The 19,298-nt window shown below is 43.6% G+C and overlaps 1 protein-coding gene across 4 annotated transcripts in view; it reads left to right on the top strand.

Moving 5' to 3' along the window:
• The window catches only part of SAMD12 (sterile alpha motif domain containing 12), a 406,813-nt gene that overhangs the window by 308,105 nt on the left and 79,410 nt on the right, over positions 1-19,298 (top strand). The window contains exon 6 of one of the 4 annotated variants that reach the window (XM_066379392.1): positions 4,774-5,716. The exons of 2 other annotated variants lie outside the window; for them this stretch is intronic. In XM_066379392.1, coding sequence (XP_066235489.1) covers positions 4,774-4,940 — 167 coding nt within the window. In that variant the 3' untranslated portion in view covers positions 4,941-5,716. Of the gene's footprint in view, positions 1-4,773; positions 5,717-19,298 lie in introns of those variants that run through there. One more of the 4 variants, XM_066379390.1, reaches the window with a different exon arrangement.

Here is a 19,298-nt window from a genome sequence, read left to right as displayed (position 1 = left end):
TACGGCGGGTGGCTGGTTGGGAACCACTACGTGCTCCAGCCCCTTCATTGTGCGGCAGGTTTACGGCGGGTGGCTGGTTGGGAACCACTACGTGCTCCAGCCCCTTCATTGTGCAGCAGGTTTACGGTGGGTGGCTGGTTGGGAACCACTACGTGCTCCAGCCCCTTCATTGTGCGGCAGGTTTACGGTGGGTGGCTGGTTGGGAACCACTATGTGCTCCAGCCCCTTCATTGTGCGGCAGGTTTACGGCGGGTGGCTGGTTGGGAACCACTATGTGCTCCAGCCCCTTCATTGTGCAGCAGGTTTACGGCGGGTGGCTGGTTGGGAACCACTACGTGCTCCAGCCCCTTCATTGTGCGGCAGGTTTACGGTGGGTGGCTGGTTGGGAACCACTACGTGCTCCAGCCCCTTCATTGTGCGGCAGGTTTACGGTGGGTGGCTGGTTGGGAACCACTACGTGCTCCAGCCCCTTCATTGTGCGGCAGGTTTACGGCGGGTGGCTGGTTGGGAACCACTACGTGCTCCAGCCCCTTCATTGTGCGGCAGGTTTACGGTGGGTGGCTGGTTGGGAACCACTATGTGCTCCAGCCCCTTCATTGTGCGGCAGGTTTACGGTGGGTGGCTGGTTGGGAACCACTATGTGCTCCAGCCCCTTCATTGTGCGGCAGGTTTACGATGGGTGGCTGGTTGGGAACCACTACGTACTCCAGCCCCTTCATTGTGCGGCAGGTTTACGGTTGGTGGCTGGTTGGGAACCACTATGTGCTCCAGCCCCTTCATTGTGCGGCAGGTTTACGACGGGTGGCTGGTTGGGAACCACTATGTGCTCCAGCCCCTTCATTGTGCGGCAGGTTTACGACGGGTGGCTGGTTGGGAACCACTGTGTACTCCAGCCCCTTCATTGTGCAGCAGGTTTACGACGGGTGGCTGGTTGGGAACCACTATGTACTCCAGCCCCTTCATTGTGCAGCAGGTTTACGACGGGTGGCTGGTTGGGAACCACTATGTGCTCCAGCCCCTTCATTGTGCAGCAGGTTTACGGTGGGTGGCTGGTTGGGAACCACTACGTACTCCAGCCCCTTCGTTGTGCGGCAGGTTTACGACGGCTTACGACCATCCCGTTTAGGACACGATGAAGCTGCCACACAGTGTCGGGATTTCCCGTGTGGCACGCGCTCTCTGCACCAAACCACACCGCCACTTTATAAACTTGTGAGGCTGAGCCGTTTTGAGTGCTGCTAATTCCAAGATTTTGGAAGTATTTATATAACTGCATTTGAAAGACCACAGAGAGCAATAGTAACCCATTTTCTTCTCTGGATTTCTCCTTAAATTTTCTTAATATCAAACTGGTCATTTTTTAATTTTTTTTGTCTCATGCGCTATATGTTGTTTTTTAATAAGGACCATCATCTCTACTTAGCTGATCCATTGGAAGAGCTTGTAAATCATGGAATCTTCTTTTTTTTTTTCTTTTTCTTTTTTTAAGTTAAATTTATTAGGATGACAGCGCTCAACAAAATTTCATGTAGTCTTTCTTATTTAAGCCCTCTGGTGTGAAAAGTACCACCCAAACCATGTCTGTCTGATCACAGAACGAGGAAACACCTAGAAGAGCTCAGAAGACTCCTCTCTTAAATGAGTAACTGTGTTAAGATTGCTTCTTTGTGAAATTATACTGCTCACAAAAATTAGGGAGTATTTCAAAACAAATATGAAATGATTGAAAAAAAAGCATTTGATTTTTTTATTAAACAAGAACATCAGAAAAGCAAACAAGTCAAAGTTGTTTGTTTATGCAAATGAGATGCAAAACCAACTTTTATTTCATTGGTGAAAATGCGCCATACAAAAGGCTGAAAGTACTGGAGCATCTGCACGTTCCCTGATCCCCTAATTTTTGTGAGCCGCTCAATTAAAAAAAGATACATTTGGAATCTACCTCTCTATTCTCTGTATCTCAAAGCAAGCTGGCCAGTGCCTCACAGGCACTGTTAGGGATTTTAAAATAATTTGAAAATTGTTTGAATCCATACTAAGTACGCTTAGGACTGTGTCCTTTCAGAACTTTGGGCTGACTGGAGTTGGCATCAGACAAAAGACCCCATTTAAAAAAATACAGTGCGACCAAGAATTAAGAGTCGGTGACAGCCACTTCGGAAGTGTCAGCAGTCCCCGAATGTGGTTAGCTCCACTGTAAATGATGAAGCCTCAGTGAATGGCTGTCTGTCTGTCTGTCACCCCTGACAACATCCTATTTTTCAAGCCCCTGAGTATGCAGGGAATGCACGGAAGGGTTACCGTTGCTCATCGCAGATCTCTGGGACGTGTGGGCTCGCTGACGGCTCCACAGGCCCCTCGGATCATTCAGTTTATATTTGGGAAACAGAACGTGTACCCACCTGCCATCTTGAGCCACTTGCTGCGGAGAAGCCCCTATTGTGAGGTGGCTTCGTAAGGGGGCACATTGCGAGATCTGCCAGGTGTCCTTTAGCCGATCAATTAAGAGAAGAGCCAAGGCAGGTGTGACATATTTGAGGACCCTAAGATGGATCGCTCTGGGAAAATCTCATATTGTCAAGAGTAATTCAAGTCGCCGGGAATCCAGAGTTTGCTCAGTGACGTCCCCGGAACTCTGACCGGCTTTGACTGCTCTACTCGGCTACACAAAACTGCTGAGACGACTGTTGCGAGGTGGTTAATAAAGCGCATGAATCTTAACCGTGGGAAAGAAAGAAGATGAATTGATGCACGCACATATTGGAAATGTAATGAAACCACGCCGAAGCGACCAGGATTTGCTAATACATTACAGAAAAACAGTGCCCTGCTCAGTGTTTCGCACTGGTCTCGTTCCCTTGGTCTCATTTCGAAAATGACCCGAAAGACGTGTTTGGTTCTATATATTTGTTTTATTTTTCTGGCACAACAGAGCAGAAAAGTAATAATGACATAGTGAATACATGCCCCTGGTATCATTTATTATTTATTTCCCTCATGTTAATGGAGCTTTAAAAAAAAAAATAGATTGATTTAGCTTTTCCCTCAAAGCTGCTGGGGAATGCTGTTAGTCGTCATATATTAAGTTCTGGTAGTTTTCAAAGTAATTAGAGCCCCAGAGCAAAGAAACACTAAATGGACTCTCATCTTTGAAGCTATTTTTTTTTTAACTAAATAGCTCTGTTCTGCTATAATTACATACTAGTCATTATGAAATTAAAAATCATTTTAGGTAAACGGGTGCTTTTTTAAAAAGCATTTGTTTCTTGCTAATTATGATGTGCTAACTGTAGTTTATGATGGTCTTCAAGAACTCTGAAAGCACTGCCCTCCTCGCCGGTGGTTGCAAGCTTCAATTCCAGAAGAAAAATAAAAACTTGTGATGGAAAAGAGGACCCAACGCAGGCAGGATCTGCATTTTCACGACTTTGGAATGCTCGGGCTCTCTGAAGGTTATTACACGCAGCTGTGCAGGGTGGTGGCGAGAAACTACTTTACTCTCAAGTGGACTGAATGTCATTCCAGCACAACCAGAAGCTAACTGTGGCCTTTGCTGGGTCAGTTAGTGTCTCTGAGCCTCAGTGTGTGCATTTGCAAAACGGGAACAGTAATACCTTCCAGTGTTGATTGGGGGATAAAAGACAATGTTATAAAATTTTAGCACAGAAGCTGGCATCGTAGTTAATAGCTGTTATTACTGTTGCATATCATCGTTTCCATCATTACTTTTGTGATAGGACGAGTCACTGCAGCTCAGAGGCCCACGCCGGGTCATCAGGCGCAGGCAGGCCATGATGTCTCATGACAATGCTGTTGTCAATGGCAAGCTCACGCCTACCTAGAACACAGGATTTGAGTGAAACAACGCAGGAAAGCAAGCAGAAGTTTTCTTTGCTGTTTTCCTATCCTATGGGCCAAGGTCAGGTTCAGCATGGGTAGAACGTATGACCATACAGACCATGTATTTATTAGGGGCTTTCCTATGAACCAGCACGTTCTTGAAAGCCCACCCATTCATGATTTTATGACAGTTCGAACGTTGCCGGTATCTCCCTAGGACAAGAAGGACAACAACAACAACAAAAGATAAACAAAGATAACAGAACACCGGGCACTAAAACAGTAAGAACCCACACACACAGATGTGCCTCATCAGTAGCCCCTTCCCCCTGCACCTCTCTGTCTTTATTCTTTATTACAAACGAATATCATGAGTCAAAGAGTTCAGTAGAAACTGGGCACCAGCTGTTTTTGTCAGGATGCTGAGATGATGAAAGTCAAGTTCAGGGTTTCCTTCTAACTCCCAGACTATCCCAACGCTTTTCATCGGTGAACTATTTTTCTGCATTGTCTTTAGCTCTTTGCTCTGTCTTCTCATTCTTTACTTTGTCGTTGGCTTAGAGAACATTCTTTAGATTCTTGATTCCAGGCACTAAGTTTGCTGGTCGTTTCTAATATTCCAGACATGGGGTGCTGCACATGTGTTATCTTAATCAATCCTTAAGACAATTCAATCAACAGTTGAGAAAAGAAACCATAGTATCCTAGAGGTAGTCAGTGCTGGAGCAAGGGCTTGAGTGAGCTCTCTCAGGTACCTGAGACTAGACTACCTTCCTCACTATGTTCAACGAGGTGGGTAAAGATGGGCAACTTCAGCTGGAATACCCACCGGAGAAACCAAATTTTGATTCTAAATATAGACACTATGATGGGTACTTGGATGACAGATCTTGGAACTGACTCCTCCACACCTCCCTTGACCATTCTCCACAGATCTGCCCAATTCTTCTGGTGCGTCAGTGGTAATCAAGAGCTGTGATTCCCCTGAGCCTCATGCATCCGTCCCTCCTCCATGGATCCAGCCCGTTCATACGCACAGCTGCCTGATCCCACCAGCCTGGCCTCCCCGTCAGAAAGAGCGGAGACCCTGCCAGCTATGACACATGGCCTCAGGGGTAGCATGGAAGAACATGTTCTCATCTTTATAGGGAAGGGCGTGGTGGTGTTAGCCTTTATTCTGTTCCCTAAAGATCCCAAAAAGCAAAAGGAAGTCGATGGGCTCCAGAAGGAAGGGAGAGGGATTGATGAGAAACAGGAAAGAAACCACATTCAGAAATGAACTGGCCCCTGGAGGACAAGGAAATGCAGAGCAACTGAGAAAGAGAAACCCAACACAGCCCTCTAACATAGGCCTTCCTTCCCAGCCACCAAGCTCAGTGTCATAGTGACACTGCTCACATGCCCCGTCTTTCTCCAAGTGTCCAATAAGGCTTTTCTCAGGGTCACCTACCAATTATTGTCCGCCGCCCCCCATGCCAGGTACTGGACTAGGTCCCATTCCATCTCTGCAATAACTGTGAAACTGGTAAATTACTCTTCCCAGCATATAGACAAGGGAGCCAAAGCTGAACAAATTAAAGACATTGCCTACTGTCACATAGACACAGGCTGATCCGGTATTAAAACTAAGCCTGGTTGTCCCCAAAGCCTGTGTCCATTTCCACTGTGCCACATTCTCGGTGGCAGGACTGGTTTTCAAGTGTGCCATTTAAACTTGTAGGTTTCTTTTGGAGGGATGGTGGTGGAATGAGGGAAAGGTTTTTAGGGCAGTCTGCTGATGCCACAGTGACCTGAGAAAATATAATGAGTTTCTTATTTTTTAATGACAACATACATTCTATTTTATTAAGTACAACACACGTTCACGCTGCTAGATGGATTATTGGGCTTTTTCTGTTGACCTACTCCTAAAAAAAGAAGCCCCTGCATGCTCCCTGGTTTGCATGATCACTGTATCATAGGGACCATCAGCTATCTGATGGAAAATTGAGTTAGGACTCATGAGCGCCCGCCGAGCAATTTGGGCAAAGTGAATTTACAAGCCGCTCAGGTTTGGGAGATCCAGTCCAAAAGTACTTTCCTGCGACTCATACTCCAGGCTCTTTCTTGTGACCTTCCTGAACAAACATAGCTAAGAGCAGAGGAAGTAAATCAGGAACGAGAAGGCGCCTGCCTGAATGACTATAACAGGATATGGCACCCAGAACACAGACTTCTGCCCCCATCGGGGAGTTAGGAGGAACTTGGGCAAGGTCATTCATCTGCTGGAGATCATGTCATTTCCAGCAACAGATAAATTTTTATGCAGGACCTCTCCAAGTTTCTCCAAAACCTATTTTCTAGATGACAATGATGCTGAATATATGTGTCACCTCTGGCAAATTCAGAAAAACTTAGTTAGTTTTACACCATCATTTCTGGTCTTGAGGCTTCATTTTTTTGTCTAGATAGATAAGGTAAGAGGGACCATTTCACACCCCTCATGGACAATGACCAGGCAATCAGAATAACTCACTTGTCAATCTAATTGTGCAGATGTTCAAAACAGGATGCGCTTCTGCTTGTCCAATTCCGTGTGAAAATTCATAGAATCATATTGCTTGAAGGGAAGGTATGAGGTCATCCTAGCCAGTTCTGCCTCAAGCCAGGTGCACACCCAAACTATAAAAGACAAAGAGATTGGCTTATTCTTTCATCTGTTTTCAAGAAGTTCAAGACACCCAGAGCTTCTTTCATTTTCTCATAAAGGGGAGCAAAAAGCAACCATCAGTGTTGCCCATAATATATCCAAAGGAGGGTATTTGGAAAGGCTTCATTTAACGAGCTTGGTGGATAGAAGATTTGGCAGTATTTTAAAATCACCTTTATTTTACCTGTTTGGTGTTTTGTTTTGTTTTTTACATAAAAGGTATGACTCAGAGTCATCTTTGCTCTTTGAAAATAAGTTCCCATATCTTCCAGAATGAGATAGATTTTGCTTTTGGTTGCCAGAAACCACTGTGTCTCCATGGTTAGAACCTAGGCATGGGAATGTACCGCAATGGGAAGTTTCTGAATGAAACTGCCCGATAATGAGAACAGAACCCTACTCTCCAACCCTTATTCCATACTCATATTCACATTCCATATTTATCTCTTCTATCTATACATCTGCTCTTTGGAGTCTGTTCATTCTGTTTTCCTCCATCTCTCCCAGTTCTGGCCATATAAACATGACCCAGTGGCAACCGTTTCTCTTTAGGGAAGTCTCCTCACTGGAGTTGAAGATGTACCTCCCTTCCCTAGAGTTTAGTGCTTGGTCATTTTTACTCTTGTCTCACAAATTAGTTCAGGTGGGGGTCAGTGGGCCTCCTCTCCTGTGCTGGTTCGGACTGGCTGGCTGATTAGAGGAAGACCACGAGGCCACTCACAGAGTCTATGAGAAGGGTGCTGTGAGGGATCGGCGGCTTCCTTCCTGGGGTTTGCAGCAAAAAATTGAACATTGTGGCTACATGTTCACCGTTTTAAAACTGTCCCACAAGTACCTGGAGAATAAGATTCTCTTACTTTGGATTTTATATCCCTTGGGTGTCGGATGCTTCTGACCTCATAGCAAGAGCTTTTGATGGATGTCTCAAAAGGTGCCGTTAACATGTCAGAAAGAAGATCTAAAAGTGTCCAGAAAGCGGTATCTTGTTGTTACCCTGAGACAACATTGTCTCTAAAAGCGAAACGGCAGGGCAGGGGTGCCATGTGCTTTTCTCCGCGAGCCCTGGCCAGACGGCAAGGTACAGCGAAGTGCCATGTGCAGCCGCCCTCAGACCGTCTACTCGCGGGGTGTCTAGGCTCATGGAATTCTTACTGTTTGTGGATTTAACCCATGAGAGGAGAGTAGTTGTTCAGCTCCTTTTCGAATACCTAATTTAGCCTTAAATGATATGCTTAAAGGAAAAAGGAAAAAATATATCTTTCTATCTATCTATCTATCTATCTATCTTATCTATCTACAGATAGTATCTGGTAGATATCTATCTTATACTATCTGTAGATAGATAAGATAGATAGATATACAGATATACATATACATATATACATGTGGCTGATATAAAAAGAAAATATTGCAGGGAACTACAGCTACTGAAAACAGTCTGCATGCTAAAAATAACCATATTTGCTTTGAAAACCTGTCCCTCTTCCCCTGAATTTCCAGTTTGGGTGGTGTGTTGCCTGAGTACCCAAATGCTAATTCCTGTCCAGTTGTAGCAAATGCTGATAATGTTTGAAATTTGTTATTTCGAACATTATTCTTTATTTCATGAAGAATAAAAAAACATCTCCCCTATAGTTATAGCACTTAATGCTGGGATTAATTGGAATTTCAACTTCAACAATTTCTGCAGGCTTAAAGCAAAATATTGTCAGGTTCGAAGAGCAGGAGAAATAAATTGCAGGGGACGGACAGGTTGGGTTTACACGGAAGTGTCCTGTTCTTTGGCTCAGACGTTCTGGGGACCACGGAAGGAAAGGGCTGCTTGCTGCCGGGGCACAGCTGTCCACCCGCTCGGCAGACACCTGCACACCGGCCCACCGAGGAGACAGCGAAGGGGGGAGGAGCCTCTGCCTGCTTTGGACCTCCTGTCCTGAGGCCCATGGGAAGAACAAGGAGAAGGTCCGAGTTCAAGTTCCTCCCAGATGTTTGACCTTGAGATGTGATGTAGCTACCCAAGACCTTGATGTCTTCTCTGAAAAATAAAAATGGAAGTAATCATTTTTACTTGTGCTATACAGCCATGATGGTCAGAAAGAAGTGAAACAACCCAAAAGTGGAACCAAGGCAAATTAGGCTGTTGCCATCTAATGTCACTCAGCTCCAATCGCTTACTCCCTCCTCCAAATAACTTGCCTTGAAACTGACATCACTGATGTTTTTCTTCAGTGGCACCAACCTCACTTCTGCCGGAAACTCCTGTGAAGGGACACAGCTGCTGTGTGTGACAGTGGCTTTCTGTGCCTCGGTGGTGGGAGAGCAAACACAGCACTGACCCGGAGCAACACGAGTTTGATCTGCGTGGGTCCACATATATGTGGATATTTTTCAATAAATATTGTAAATCTATTTTGTAAATGATTTTCTTGTCTTTAGGACCATGGCCTTTAATGTAGAAAAATGGATGATGAGCAAATTTTAGGGAGGATAGAGGGGAAATTAGTTTAGAAATTTGGGAGTTTTTAAACCACCCGTCGGATGTACTCAGTAGAGAGCCTGTGTTCACGGCGACTGTGACCAACACTCCCCACGCTCAGCAGTCTCAGGGCCTCATTCAGAACCCCTTCCACACACGCACGCGCGCGCGCACACACACACACTCCCATCAGGTTTTTAAGCGACTTCCAGATGTATGACGTCATTTCCGGAGATGACTGGCACGTAGATTATATATCCTCTTTTCTTTATGATTTAGGATTGTCACTTTATGCCCAAAGCCAGCAATTTAGTCCTAAAAATGCCTGGAATCTATTAGAAGACATGCACTCATTCACCGGCGTCATCGCGTACCTGTCACAGAGAAGGCTCTGTACCAGGAATTGGCAATACAATGGTGAACCAGAAAGCGGGAGTCCCTGCCTCAGAGCTCTGGCCTTCATGGGTCCCCAGCCACTGCACCCAGGAACACCCTCGAAGGAACGGGCCCTCCTCTCTAGGCGCGTATGAGGCCACATTTTAAAAGAGCACTGGATTCTGAGTTCTTTCTCTCTTCCTGACTCACCCTGCGCTCTTTTTCTGTTTCTTCGACTGTTGACTAGAGGCCGGAATGAGTTCTCTTAGGACCCTTTCAATTCTGGAATAACCTGATTCCTTGACCTTAGGAAAAATCTGTGCCTCAGTTTCCATATTTGTTCAAGAGAAGTCATGGTATTTTCCCTAGGAACACCACTAACTGTTTCGGAAATTGTATTTGGATAGCATGTGAATGTGCTTTAACAATATGAGGTATCCATGGCAACCTAAGGTACTGCTAAGACCATGATGAGGATGTAACCATCAATATAAGACAAAGAAGGGCATCCTGGCAGTTTCTGCCTGGGGACCCGGAGTGTACACCTCTGCCACTGAAACTGAGAGAGCGGGGATCCCTGTGCCGGTACAGGTGTCTAACAGTCTGTAGTTATTAAGAGCTGTTGTTTCTAGAGAACTTGCACTGCCCCCAGTGCTTGGGGCATAGTACATATACCATCCTATAGTTGAGGTACATCTCAGTTGCCTAATGAAAAAATAACCTCCTGTCATTATTTATGTATGCTCCCTAGAAGCTGGGCTCAAACTGGTTTCTTCTCATTTCTGAAGGATGCCCACCTCTTTTCTTTCCCTTTTGCTGGTGCTTGGGACTTGCTTTTGGAAGCAGGCCTACAATTTTTTATCTCTCCCAAGCTTATGAGTTCAATGTCATAGCGCCCTCCAGGTCATTATATACTATCAGCAGTGTCCAAGCCAACTTTGTCTCATTTCTACTGAGGGCTCTAACTCACCCGGGAGGTACTGATGCTGGTCATTTTGTCCTTGATTCTCTCTCAGGCTCGAGTTTACCCCTGCCCCGTAGCACAGAGTGGGCCATGCGGCTTCTTGGGGCTGAGCACCATGTGCTCCTCTGAGTTGCCTGGCTGCAGGATGGCACTGGGGGGGGGGGGATGTTTTGCTTTAGTTGTCACGGTACAATAACTGGACTAAGAAGTATATTTTGACTAAGAATGAGACATTGTCCCATCATTTACACAGGGATTTGCTTTTGGAATTCCTTGTTCAGCAAAAGAAAATGTTATGTCTATTGATTTTGTGGTTTCTGTGGGTACTTGCAACAGAACAAAGCCTACAAGCATTCACTGTGCTCCCCCCACCACCTCCCCACTAAAATGACAAGATGGCCCAGTCCCACATGCAAGGAGAAAGTGCAAAGGTTAACTCTGAGTCTCAGTAGCATCCTTTAGAAGGGAATTAATTGCAGACGAGAAATTTGCCAAGGCTGGTCACCTGTGTCTGTGTGTTTGAATATGTTGTTGGCTGTGCTCAAGTTGTCCGCTTAAACATCCACCTCTTTGGTGAAAGTCAGTCCATGGGCCAAGTGGTTCATCTCCCCTTAGCTACCCCAGAATAAACAAATATCAGACTTACAGAGAGCAGGATTTGTATGTCATGGGAATCAGGAAATGCATCAAATGCCCGTGTCCAGATTACAATGTTAACATCAACTTCCTATGTATTTCTCTTTCCTGTAGAAAGTGCTGACAGGACACCCCATAGTGTCAAAACCAAGAAATAGTGGGAGAGGAACTGTTCCAGTTCTGTACCTGATAGCTACAGTCTGCTGCAATTCAAAGCGAAATCCAAATGTGGGTCAGAAATGGGTAATTTAAAATCAAGTATAAAAAGACAGTGTTTCTTTAATAAAAAAAGACACTGTGTTTATATCACTTCTCAGGCAACCATTTCCTGTTAATGTCAATCACAAACATCAACAGGAAGATGGCAATGTATGATTATTACCTAGTATTAAAATACACGAGGACACACCCCAGTTGGATCTAGATATTCATTCCCATTGAAAGCACAAGAGGGCCCTGGCTGGTTGGCTCAGTGGTAGAGCTTCGGCCTGGCGTGCAGGAGTCCCGGGTTTGATTCCCGGTCAGGGCACACAGGAGAAGCGCCCATCTGCTTCTCCACCCCTCCCCATCTCCTTCCTCTCTGTCTCACTCTTCCCCTCCCACAGCCGAGGATCCACTGGAGCGGAGATGGCCCCGGGCGCTGGGATGGCTCCTTGGCCTCTGCCCCAGGCGCTAGAGTAGCTCTGGTCGCAACAGAGCGTTGCCCCAGAGGGGCAGAGCATCGCCCCCTGGTGGGCGTGCCGGGTGGATCCCGGTCGGGTGCATGCGGGAGTCTGTCTGACTGTCTCTCCCCGTTTCCGGCTTCAGAAAAATACAGAAAAGGGGAAAAAAAAAAAGAAGCACAAGAGGATGTTAGGATATTTTTCTTCTTGCGTGTAGGCAATCTATAATAAAAGACTATTGGACTGATCGGGGGAAGGTCTTTAGAAAAATAAATAAAAGTAACCCCAGCTGATTGTAATTTATATTTTGGGAAAAACAGTTGTTACGCGTTTTGTTCCAAGGAGGGAAAGGAGTGTCAGGCGTGAGCACTTTTGAACTTTTTGATCACTTGGAATTGATCTTCATTTTTGCATCAGAGGCTAAAGCAGCCCCAGACCCAGATGTGTTGGTTTTTGTTCAAATTCAACTCTTCGGGGAAAATTACACAGAATTGCGTAATTTTTTCCCCAAAATTCCAAGATGATGTAAACACACCCATTTCGTTTTCCTAACAGAGCTAGAGACACCCACTGGGAGAGCATGCTTTTTTCCTCTGCGGTGAATTGGTGGGGCAAACTGCACAAAGAGGGATTTAGACAGCCTCGAATAGGCCGGAGCATGACAACGTCTTGTGAGCCACTTTGCGAATGCACATGACTGCATGTAATGGAAACAACGCACCTTCACTGCCCTCCCCTTCCCTTCCTTTAGACTGCCATGTTGGTCCCTTTGATCATGTGTGAAGCCTCCAAATAGAAAACATGCCTGACTTGGTTTTGCATGTGTGATCACTGACCTCTACATGATAGTGATCCGAATGCTAACCCCTTCCCATATGGCTTCAGAGTGAACCGTCTCTGTGTATGTAGCTCTCGACCTGGTTTTGAGCAAAAATGGGTGTGTCCCGCCGATGAGGCAGCCAATGACCAACGGAAGTGGACCCATGTGCCGTCTTCAGGGTTTGTTCTCTAAGCCGCCCGGAGGCTGGAGCCCTCCGGGACCCACTTTAGACAGTCAAGTTCAGCTAGGGAAAGAGGGTCACAGGGACAGACACAGGGAGAGAACCCGGTCCTCGAGCCTTTGCCTGTGGTAAGTGCCACAGTGATAAAGCAGAGAGACCCTAAGGTTAGCTTATCTATGTTATTCTTGGGTCATCGTTAGACTTGGCAAGGTGGCCTTGAACAACAGTTTATGCTTAGCCTGCAGGGCTACATGGGCTCTTGCATAAACAGATCCATTCTTTTATGACATTTAGTATGTGAACTGACATCAGGAGATTTTATTTTTTGAAAGGCTTAATTACTTCCGGAAGTTTATAAGGTATTACATATGAGATATTTGGTCAAAAGTAAAAATGGCAATTAAAAATAAAAAATGTTTGACACTGGGACCCAAACAAAGGTTTGCTTTGAAAGCATTTGTTTATGTTTTCCCACAATCTGGACTCTTTCTGGAGTCGATAAACACCATGTTTGCCAACAGAGGGAGAGCTAGCAATTAGCAGAGTTCTAACCAGCCCTGGGTAAATGGCTGCATTGTTTGCTATGAAAATTACCAGCAAGAGACTGACCAGGATTGTTCCTACCGGCGCTGAAGAGAGTCCATCAGCACTCTCTCTATTTAAGGAAAGGCCTCAGGATTCAGGATAAAGAACATAGACTTCAGAATTGGACAGGCAAGGGTTTGAATCACAATTCAGTAATTTAAAAACCTCAAAATGCGGTCTCAGACACCTCATCTATAAAATGAGGGTAATAATAAGTAGCCTAAGGAATTGTTTACAAGGATTAAATGAAGTGAGTATCTGAAAATAATATACATAGTGGGAGAAAAGCATTTTATTAGGGTTAATTGCTTTTTTGTGTTCTTGATCCCTAAAGAATAATCTGAGGGAGGAATTCTGCAAATTCTGCAGGAGACACACAAATCAACTATATTATTACTTTTCCCCCTTTGTTCCAGGCTTGCATAAACCTGTCAGAACTGCATAAGGAAATGATTGCATCAGAACCAAAGCATGGTCTTCCACTTTTAGCAAGATGAATAACCAGATGCTTAGAGAAGACCCACCCAGTTCGCACTTAAACATGCTAGATGATAAATATGCAATAGACAGACAGAGGACTATAAAGGAGGACAAAGTCAAGAAGCATGCAGAAAGCTCTGCTTCCTAGGGGCAAGCAAATAGAGAGCAGGCATTCTGTGGTCTAGGTTTTAGGGCTACGCACAGTGTGGGCGAGAGACGGACAGGAGTTAAAGCTCGGACTGTGAGCAGGGTGGGAGGGCGAATCAGCTGTCCTTCACAAAAATCCAAAAAGCCAGGAGCCCAAAGGTTGACATTATTAGTAGGTGAATTGTGGGGGAGGGGGGGCTACACAACAGAAGACTTGCTGTTCCTGGTTTCAAGTGATGGAGGGTACATGCATCTGCAATTTCTAAGCTTTTAGAGAAAAAAACACACACACAGAAAAATCTCAAAACAAAATTATCAGGAAGTCAAGAAATAAAAGTATAACGGAAGAAATACAGAACAAGTGGAAGAGATACCACAAAATAAAATTGTAGAAGTGAATCTAGATATCTCAGTAATCAATATCAATGCAATTGTATTACCCTCCCCTATTAAAAGGCAAATATTGTCAAACTAGATTAAAATACACATACACACACACACACCATCAGACAAAATCCAACTATATGTTGTTTATAAGAGATACAGAATGATTGAAAGTAAAGATTAGAAAAAGGTATTCTAGGCAAACATGAACCTAAAGAAAGCCTTCATTAATATCATAATAACATCAAACAAAAAATAGAATTAAAGACAAAAAATAATATGCCAGAGATAAAAGGTTATGCTGAATTTTCTTAAGCAATAACATTCTTCTGGAAATTATAGTAATGTTGAATTTATATGTAATGAACAGTATAGCTTCAAATAGTAAACAAAAATTAACATTACAATAAGAAATATACAACTTCACATCAGAGTAGAATATTTTTAGTTATGGTTTTCAGTATAAACAGAAAACTAGAACAACACAATAAATAAGCTTGACCTCAAGGGTATATGTAGAATACTGTCCTAACAGTTGGAGAGTGGAGCCTGACCAGGCAATGGTGCAGTGGACAGAGTGTCAGACTGGGATACGGAGGCCCCACATTCAAAATCCCAAGGTAGGCCCTGGCCGGTTGGCTCAGTGGTAGAGCGTCAGCCTGGTGTGCAGGAGTCCCGGGTTCGATTCCTGGCCAGGGCACACAGGAGAGGCACCCATCTGCTTCTCCACCCCTCCCCCTCTCCTTCCTCTCTGTCTCTCTCTTCCTTTCCCACAGCCAAGGCTCCATTGGAGCAAAGTTGGCCCAGGCGCTGAGGATGGCTCCATGGCCTCTGCCTCAGGCGCTAGAATGGCTCTGGTAGCAACAGAGCAACGCCCCAGATGGGCAGAGCATCGCCCCCTGGTGGGCATGCCGGGTAGATACTGGTCGGGCGCATGTGGGAGTCTGTCTGACTGCCTCCCCATTTCCAACTTCAGAAAAATACAAAAAAAAAAAAAAATCCCAAGGTCTCCAGCTTGAGCACAGGCTCATCCGGCTTGAGCCAGAGCTTACCAGCTTGAGCACAGGTGAGCATGGGATCGTAGATATTACACCATGGTCACTGGCTTGAGCCCAAAGGTCGCTGTCTTGAGCAAAGGGTCTCTTGCTCTGTTGTAGCCCCCCAGTCAGTGCACATATGAGAAAGCAATCAATGTACAACTAAGGTGCTGCAACGAAGAATTGATGCTTCTCATCTCTCTCCCTTCCTGTCTGTCCCTCTCTCTGTCTCTGTCATAAAAAAAAAATTAAAAAAAAATAAAAATAAATTGGGGAATAGAAATTCCTTTGAAGGATACACAGAAAATTTATAAAAATTAATCATATTCTAGGGCATAGCACAAGTCTCAACAAATGTTAAAAGAATGCATTTTATCATACAGAATATAAATAAATCGGTTATAAAAAGATAAATGCGCCTGACCTGTGGTGGTGCAGTGGAGAAAGCATCCACCTGGAATGCTGAGGCACCGGTTTGAAACCCTGGGCTTGCCTGGTCAAGGCACGTGTGGGAGTTGATGCTTCCTGCTCCTCCCCTCCTTCTCTCTCTCCCTTTTCTAAAATGAATAAATAAATAAAAATTAAAAAAAAATATAAATGCATACATATGGAAATTTTTAAAACCCACTTTCAAATAACCTATGTGTCACAGAATAAGTAATAATGTAAATGATGGAAATTAAATGACAATATAAGTGCTACTTAACAAAATATGTGAGATGAAGCCAAAGTAGTACTTAAAGAGAACTTTATAACCTCAAAAGCTTGTTTTAGCAGAAAAAGTAGTGAGCTAATCCATAACTGAAAATTTTGAGAACAGTGCAGCAGAGTAAACCTAGAGATAGTGGGAAAAAATTAAGATGGAAAAAATTACCAGCAAAATAGAAAACCAAAATAGAATGATGTTCACCTATATCAAAAGTTCATCCTTTGGAAAGAATAATGAATTATCAAGATTGATAATAAAAAATGAAATTTCACAAATAAGTATGCACCATCAAAGGGCATAGAGGTCTATAATTACAAATGCACAAGAAGTTCATCAGAGACTAGGCAAAATTATAAATTACTTTATGCAGATAAGTTTGAAATAATGGGTAAAATGGGCATTCTAAAAATACATATATATATTGTCAAAACTAATTTTAGAAAAATGTACAAAATACAAATGGTTCTATAATGATGAAAAAAGTAAAATCAGTTATTAACTGTATTTGTACTAGAGAACACTAGACCAGAAGGTCATGCATGCAAGTTATGCCAAATATTCAGTTCCAAAACACATGGACTCTTCCAGGCAATAAAAAAGAGGGAATATTCCCAAACTTTTTCTGCAAGGCCAATATTAACCTTGTATCCAACACTTGCACACAATCTAAAGATATAAAACTACACACCTTTCAAATAATGTTCTAGAACATTAACAAGCAAAAAGAACATTTGCAAACCAAATTAAAGCAATGGATTTTGAAGCAACATACCATAAATTTGGGCTTTTCCCTGGAAGCAAGGTTAGTTTATTATTAGAAGATTATTTAATGTAATTCCTCATATCAACTGATTAGAAAACTGTATGTCATCTTAATCTATGTCAAAAAATCATTCAATAAAATTCTACATTCGTGATAAAAATTCTTAGCGAACTAGGAATAGAAGGGACTTTTCTTAACCTGAGAAAGTATATCAACAAAACACTTACAGTAAACATCATATTCAATGGTGAAATGTTTTTTTTTAAAAGCCCCTTGAAAATCAGGACCAGTATGCGGATGCCAGCTCACCACTTATGCTCACCACAGTTTTGGGAGTTTTAGACAGCACAGACAAGAGAACAACTTGTAAACCAGGAGACATGGACCAGAATGTCACAGCAGTCTTGATTTCAATAGCAGAAAACTGAAACTACCCAATTATCCTTCGACCTAGAGTGGATAAATAAATCGTAGCATCTTCATGGGATGACCTCTTATACAACAGGCAGACAAATGGAGCTTATTTATGGGTGCCCAGATGCATGAATAATCTTGAGCAAAAAGCTAATCACAGAAAGACAAAGAGCATCAGTCCATTTATATGAAGTTTACCTGAAGTTCATAAGAGGAAAAGGTTAATATATACTGTAAAATCCACATATATACATAAACTTCAAAGAACGATGAGGAAATGGTTAACACAATGCAGAATCTCGGTACTATCTGAAGGGAGCATGGAGAATGAGAGCAAGAACGGGCTTGGGCACAACTGTTAATATCTTAAGCTGTGAATAGATCTGCAGTTATTGTTAGTCAGACTCTACATTTTGTATTGTCTGTATGATATTTCATAGGGTATGAAACAGAACAAGAAATTGTTATGACTATGGATGGGATACCTTTTCTGCTTTATATATTGATCTATTTCCTCATCAAAGGCATCCATTTTGGGCCCTGGCCAGTGGCTTAGTAGATAGAGCATCGGCCTGGAGTATGGACATCTCAGTTCAATTGCTGGTCAGGGCACAGGGTTAGGAGAAGAGACCATCTGCTTCTCTCCCCTCCCTTTCTCTCTTTTCTCCCTCTTCCCCTCCTGCAGCTAGTGACTCAATTGGTTTGAGCATCTGCCCCAGGCACTGAGGATAGCTCAGTTGGTGTAAGCACCATCAGCCTGCGGTGCTAAAAATAGCTCAGTACTTGAGCACTGGCCTCAGATGGAGGATGCCCAGTGGATCCCAGCCAGGGTATATGCAGGAGTCTCTCATTAACTTCCCTCCTCTCACTTATAGCAAAAGAAGCCATCCATTTCAAAAACTGTAAATGTCATGTGCTAGACACCTCACAGAGTAATCCTTTAACTATTGTTTTTTTTGTGCTACTTGGTCTGTGGCTAGATTATTTTATTGTATTTTTCCTTCACATTCTTTTAAAACTACCCTTTCTCTCCTAACAACAGGTTCATGTCATGTTGCACTCAACTACTGACTCACTTGGTCATTTGCAAATTCCTTAACTTCCCTCAGGTACCTCCTCATCTGTAAGACAGAAAATGTAATTCCTGCCCCATACCGAGGTGGTAAAAATTAAACAAAATTATATCAGCCTGAAATTTTAGGGAGTACTTCCCAATTTATTTCCCTTTGATGATGGCTTCCTGGGGACAATTGTCCCTACTTCCGAGACTAGCCGCATGTCCATGATGCTCAATCCTATCTCCATAGGGTGCGAGCTTTGAGGCAGGTTTTCTATTTTCCCATCTCTGTATCTGCATTGCCGGCTATGATTCATTGTTGGGGGACGGGACTCCTGAGTGCTTACTGGATTTCTTTAAGGCCACTCATTGACGTCTGCTTCACAGTTGCCATCAGCTGTTATCTCCAAGCCCATCCTAGGGACATCCTAGAGCACTTCACTCTCCTGGTCTCCTTAACTCAGAGCTGGCCCTTCCTTTTCTCTCAGCCTGGTTAGTTGACTGTCTACGTTGGCTAGTAAGTTATCACAGATCCTTCCCCTTAAATAAAATTCAGTGAGGTAACATATAAAAGCTGGTATCCACAACTGACATTGGAGATCCTCCTCAAAAATCATTGTTGTTCCACGCCCTGTCTCCTTCACACTCTTTCCTCACATTCAAGCAGTTCTCAGAATTCCAACAATGAATCATAGCTTTCCAGTCTCTTCTTAATCAGTGATGTCGTAGCTTACCCCTCTTCCATTTGCTTTAACCTTGAAACTCCTGTGACCTCCACTTACCCAATAAGTATATGCAACTGATGCAATTACCACTTGGCCTGCTCATAGTATAAATATTGTATTTTATCTCTTTATCCTTGTTTTTTCTCTGCTTTTGCTATGTGTTCTTGCTCTCCGTAATCCAGGATCTTCGTCACTCTTGTTGTCTTTTGGATTATAAGATCAAGTGTCTAGAGAATGGTCAAGGATGTGCAAAGGAGAGTTCTAGGAAAGATTATCTTGCAGCCTTGTCATTAATTTTTCCTTTGAGTGGCCAGGCTCCAAAGACTACTAAAATTCAGCACACAGTGTGTTCTGTGA

The sequence above is a fragment of the Saccopteryx leptura genome, chromosome 3, assembly GCF_036850995.1.
Source record: "Saccopteryx leptura isolate mSacLep1 chromosome 3, mSacLep1_pri_phased_curated, whole genome shotgun sequence".
Classification (NCBI taxonomy): domain Eukaryota; kingdom Metazoa; phylum Chordata; class Mammalia; order Chiroptera; family Emballonuridae; genus Saccopteryx; species Saccopteryx leptura.
Note: the sequence above shows the minus strand (reverse complement) of the source record. Positions and strands in the feature narration are given on the sequence as shown.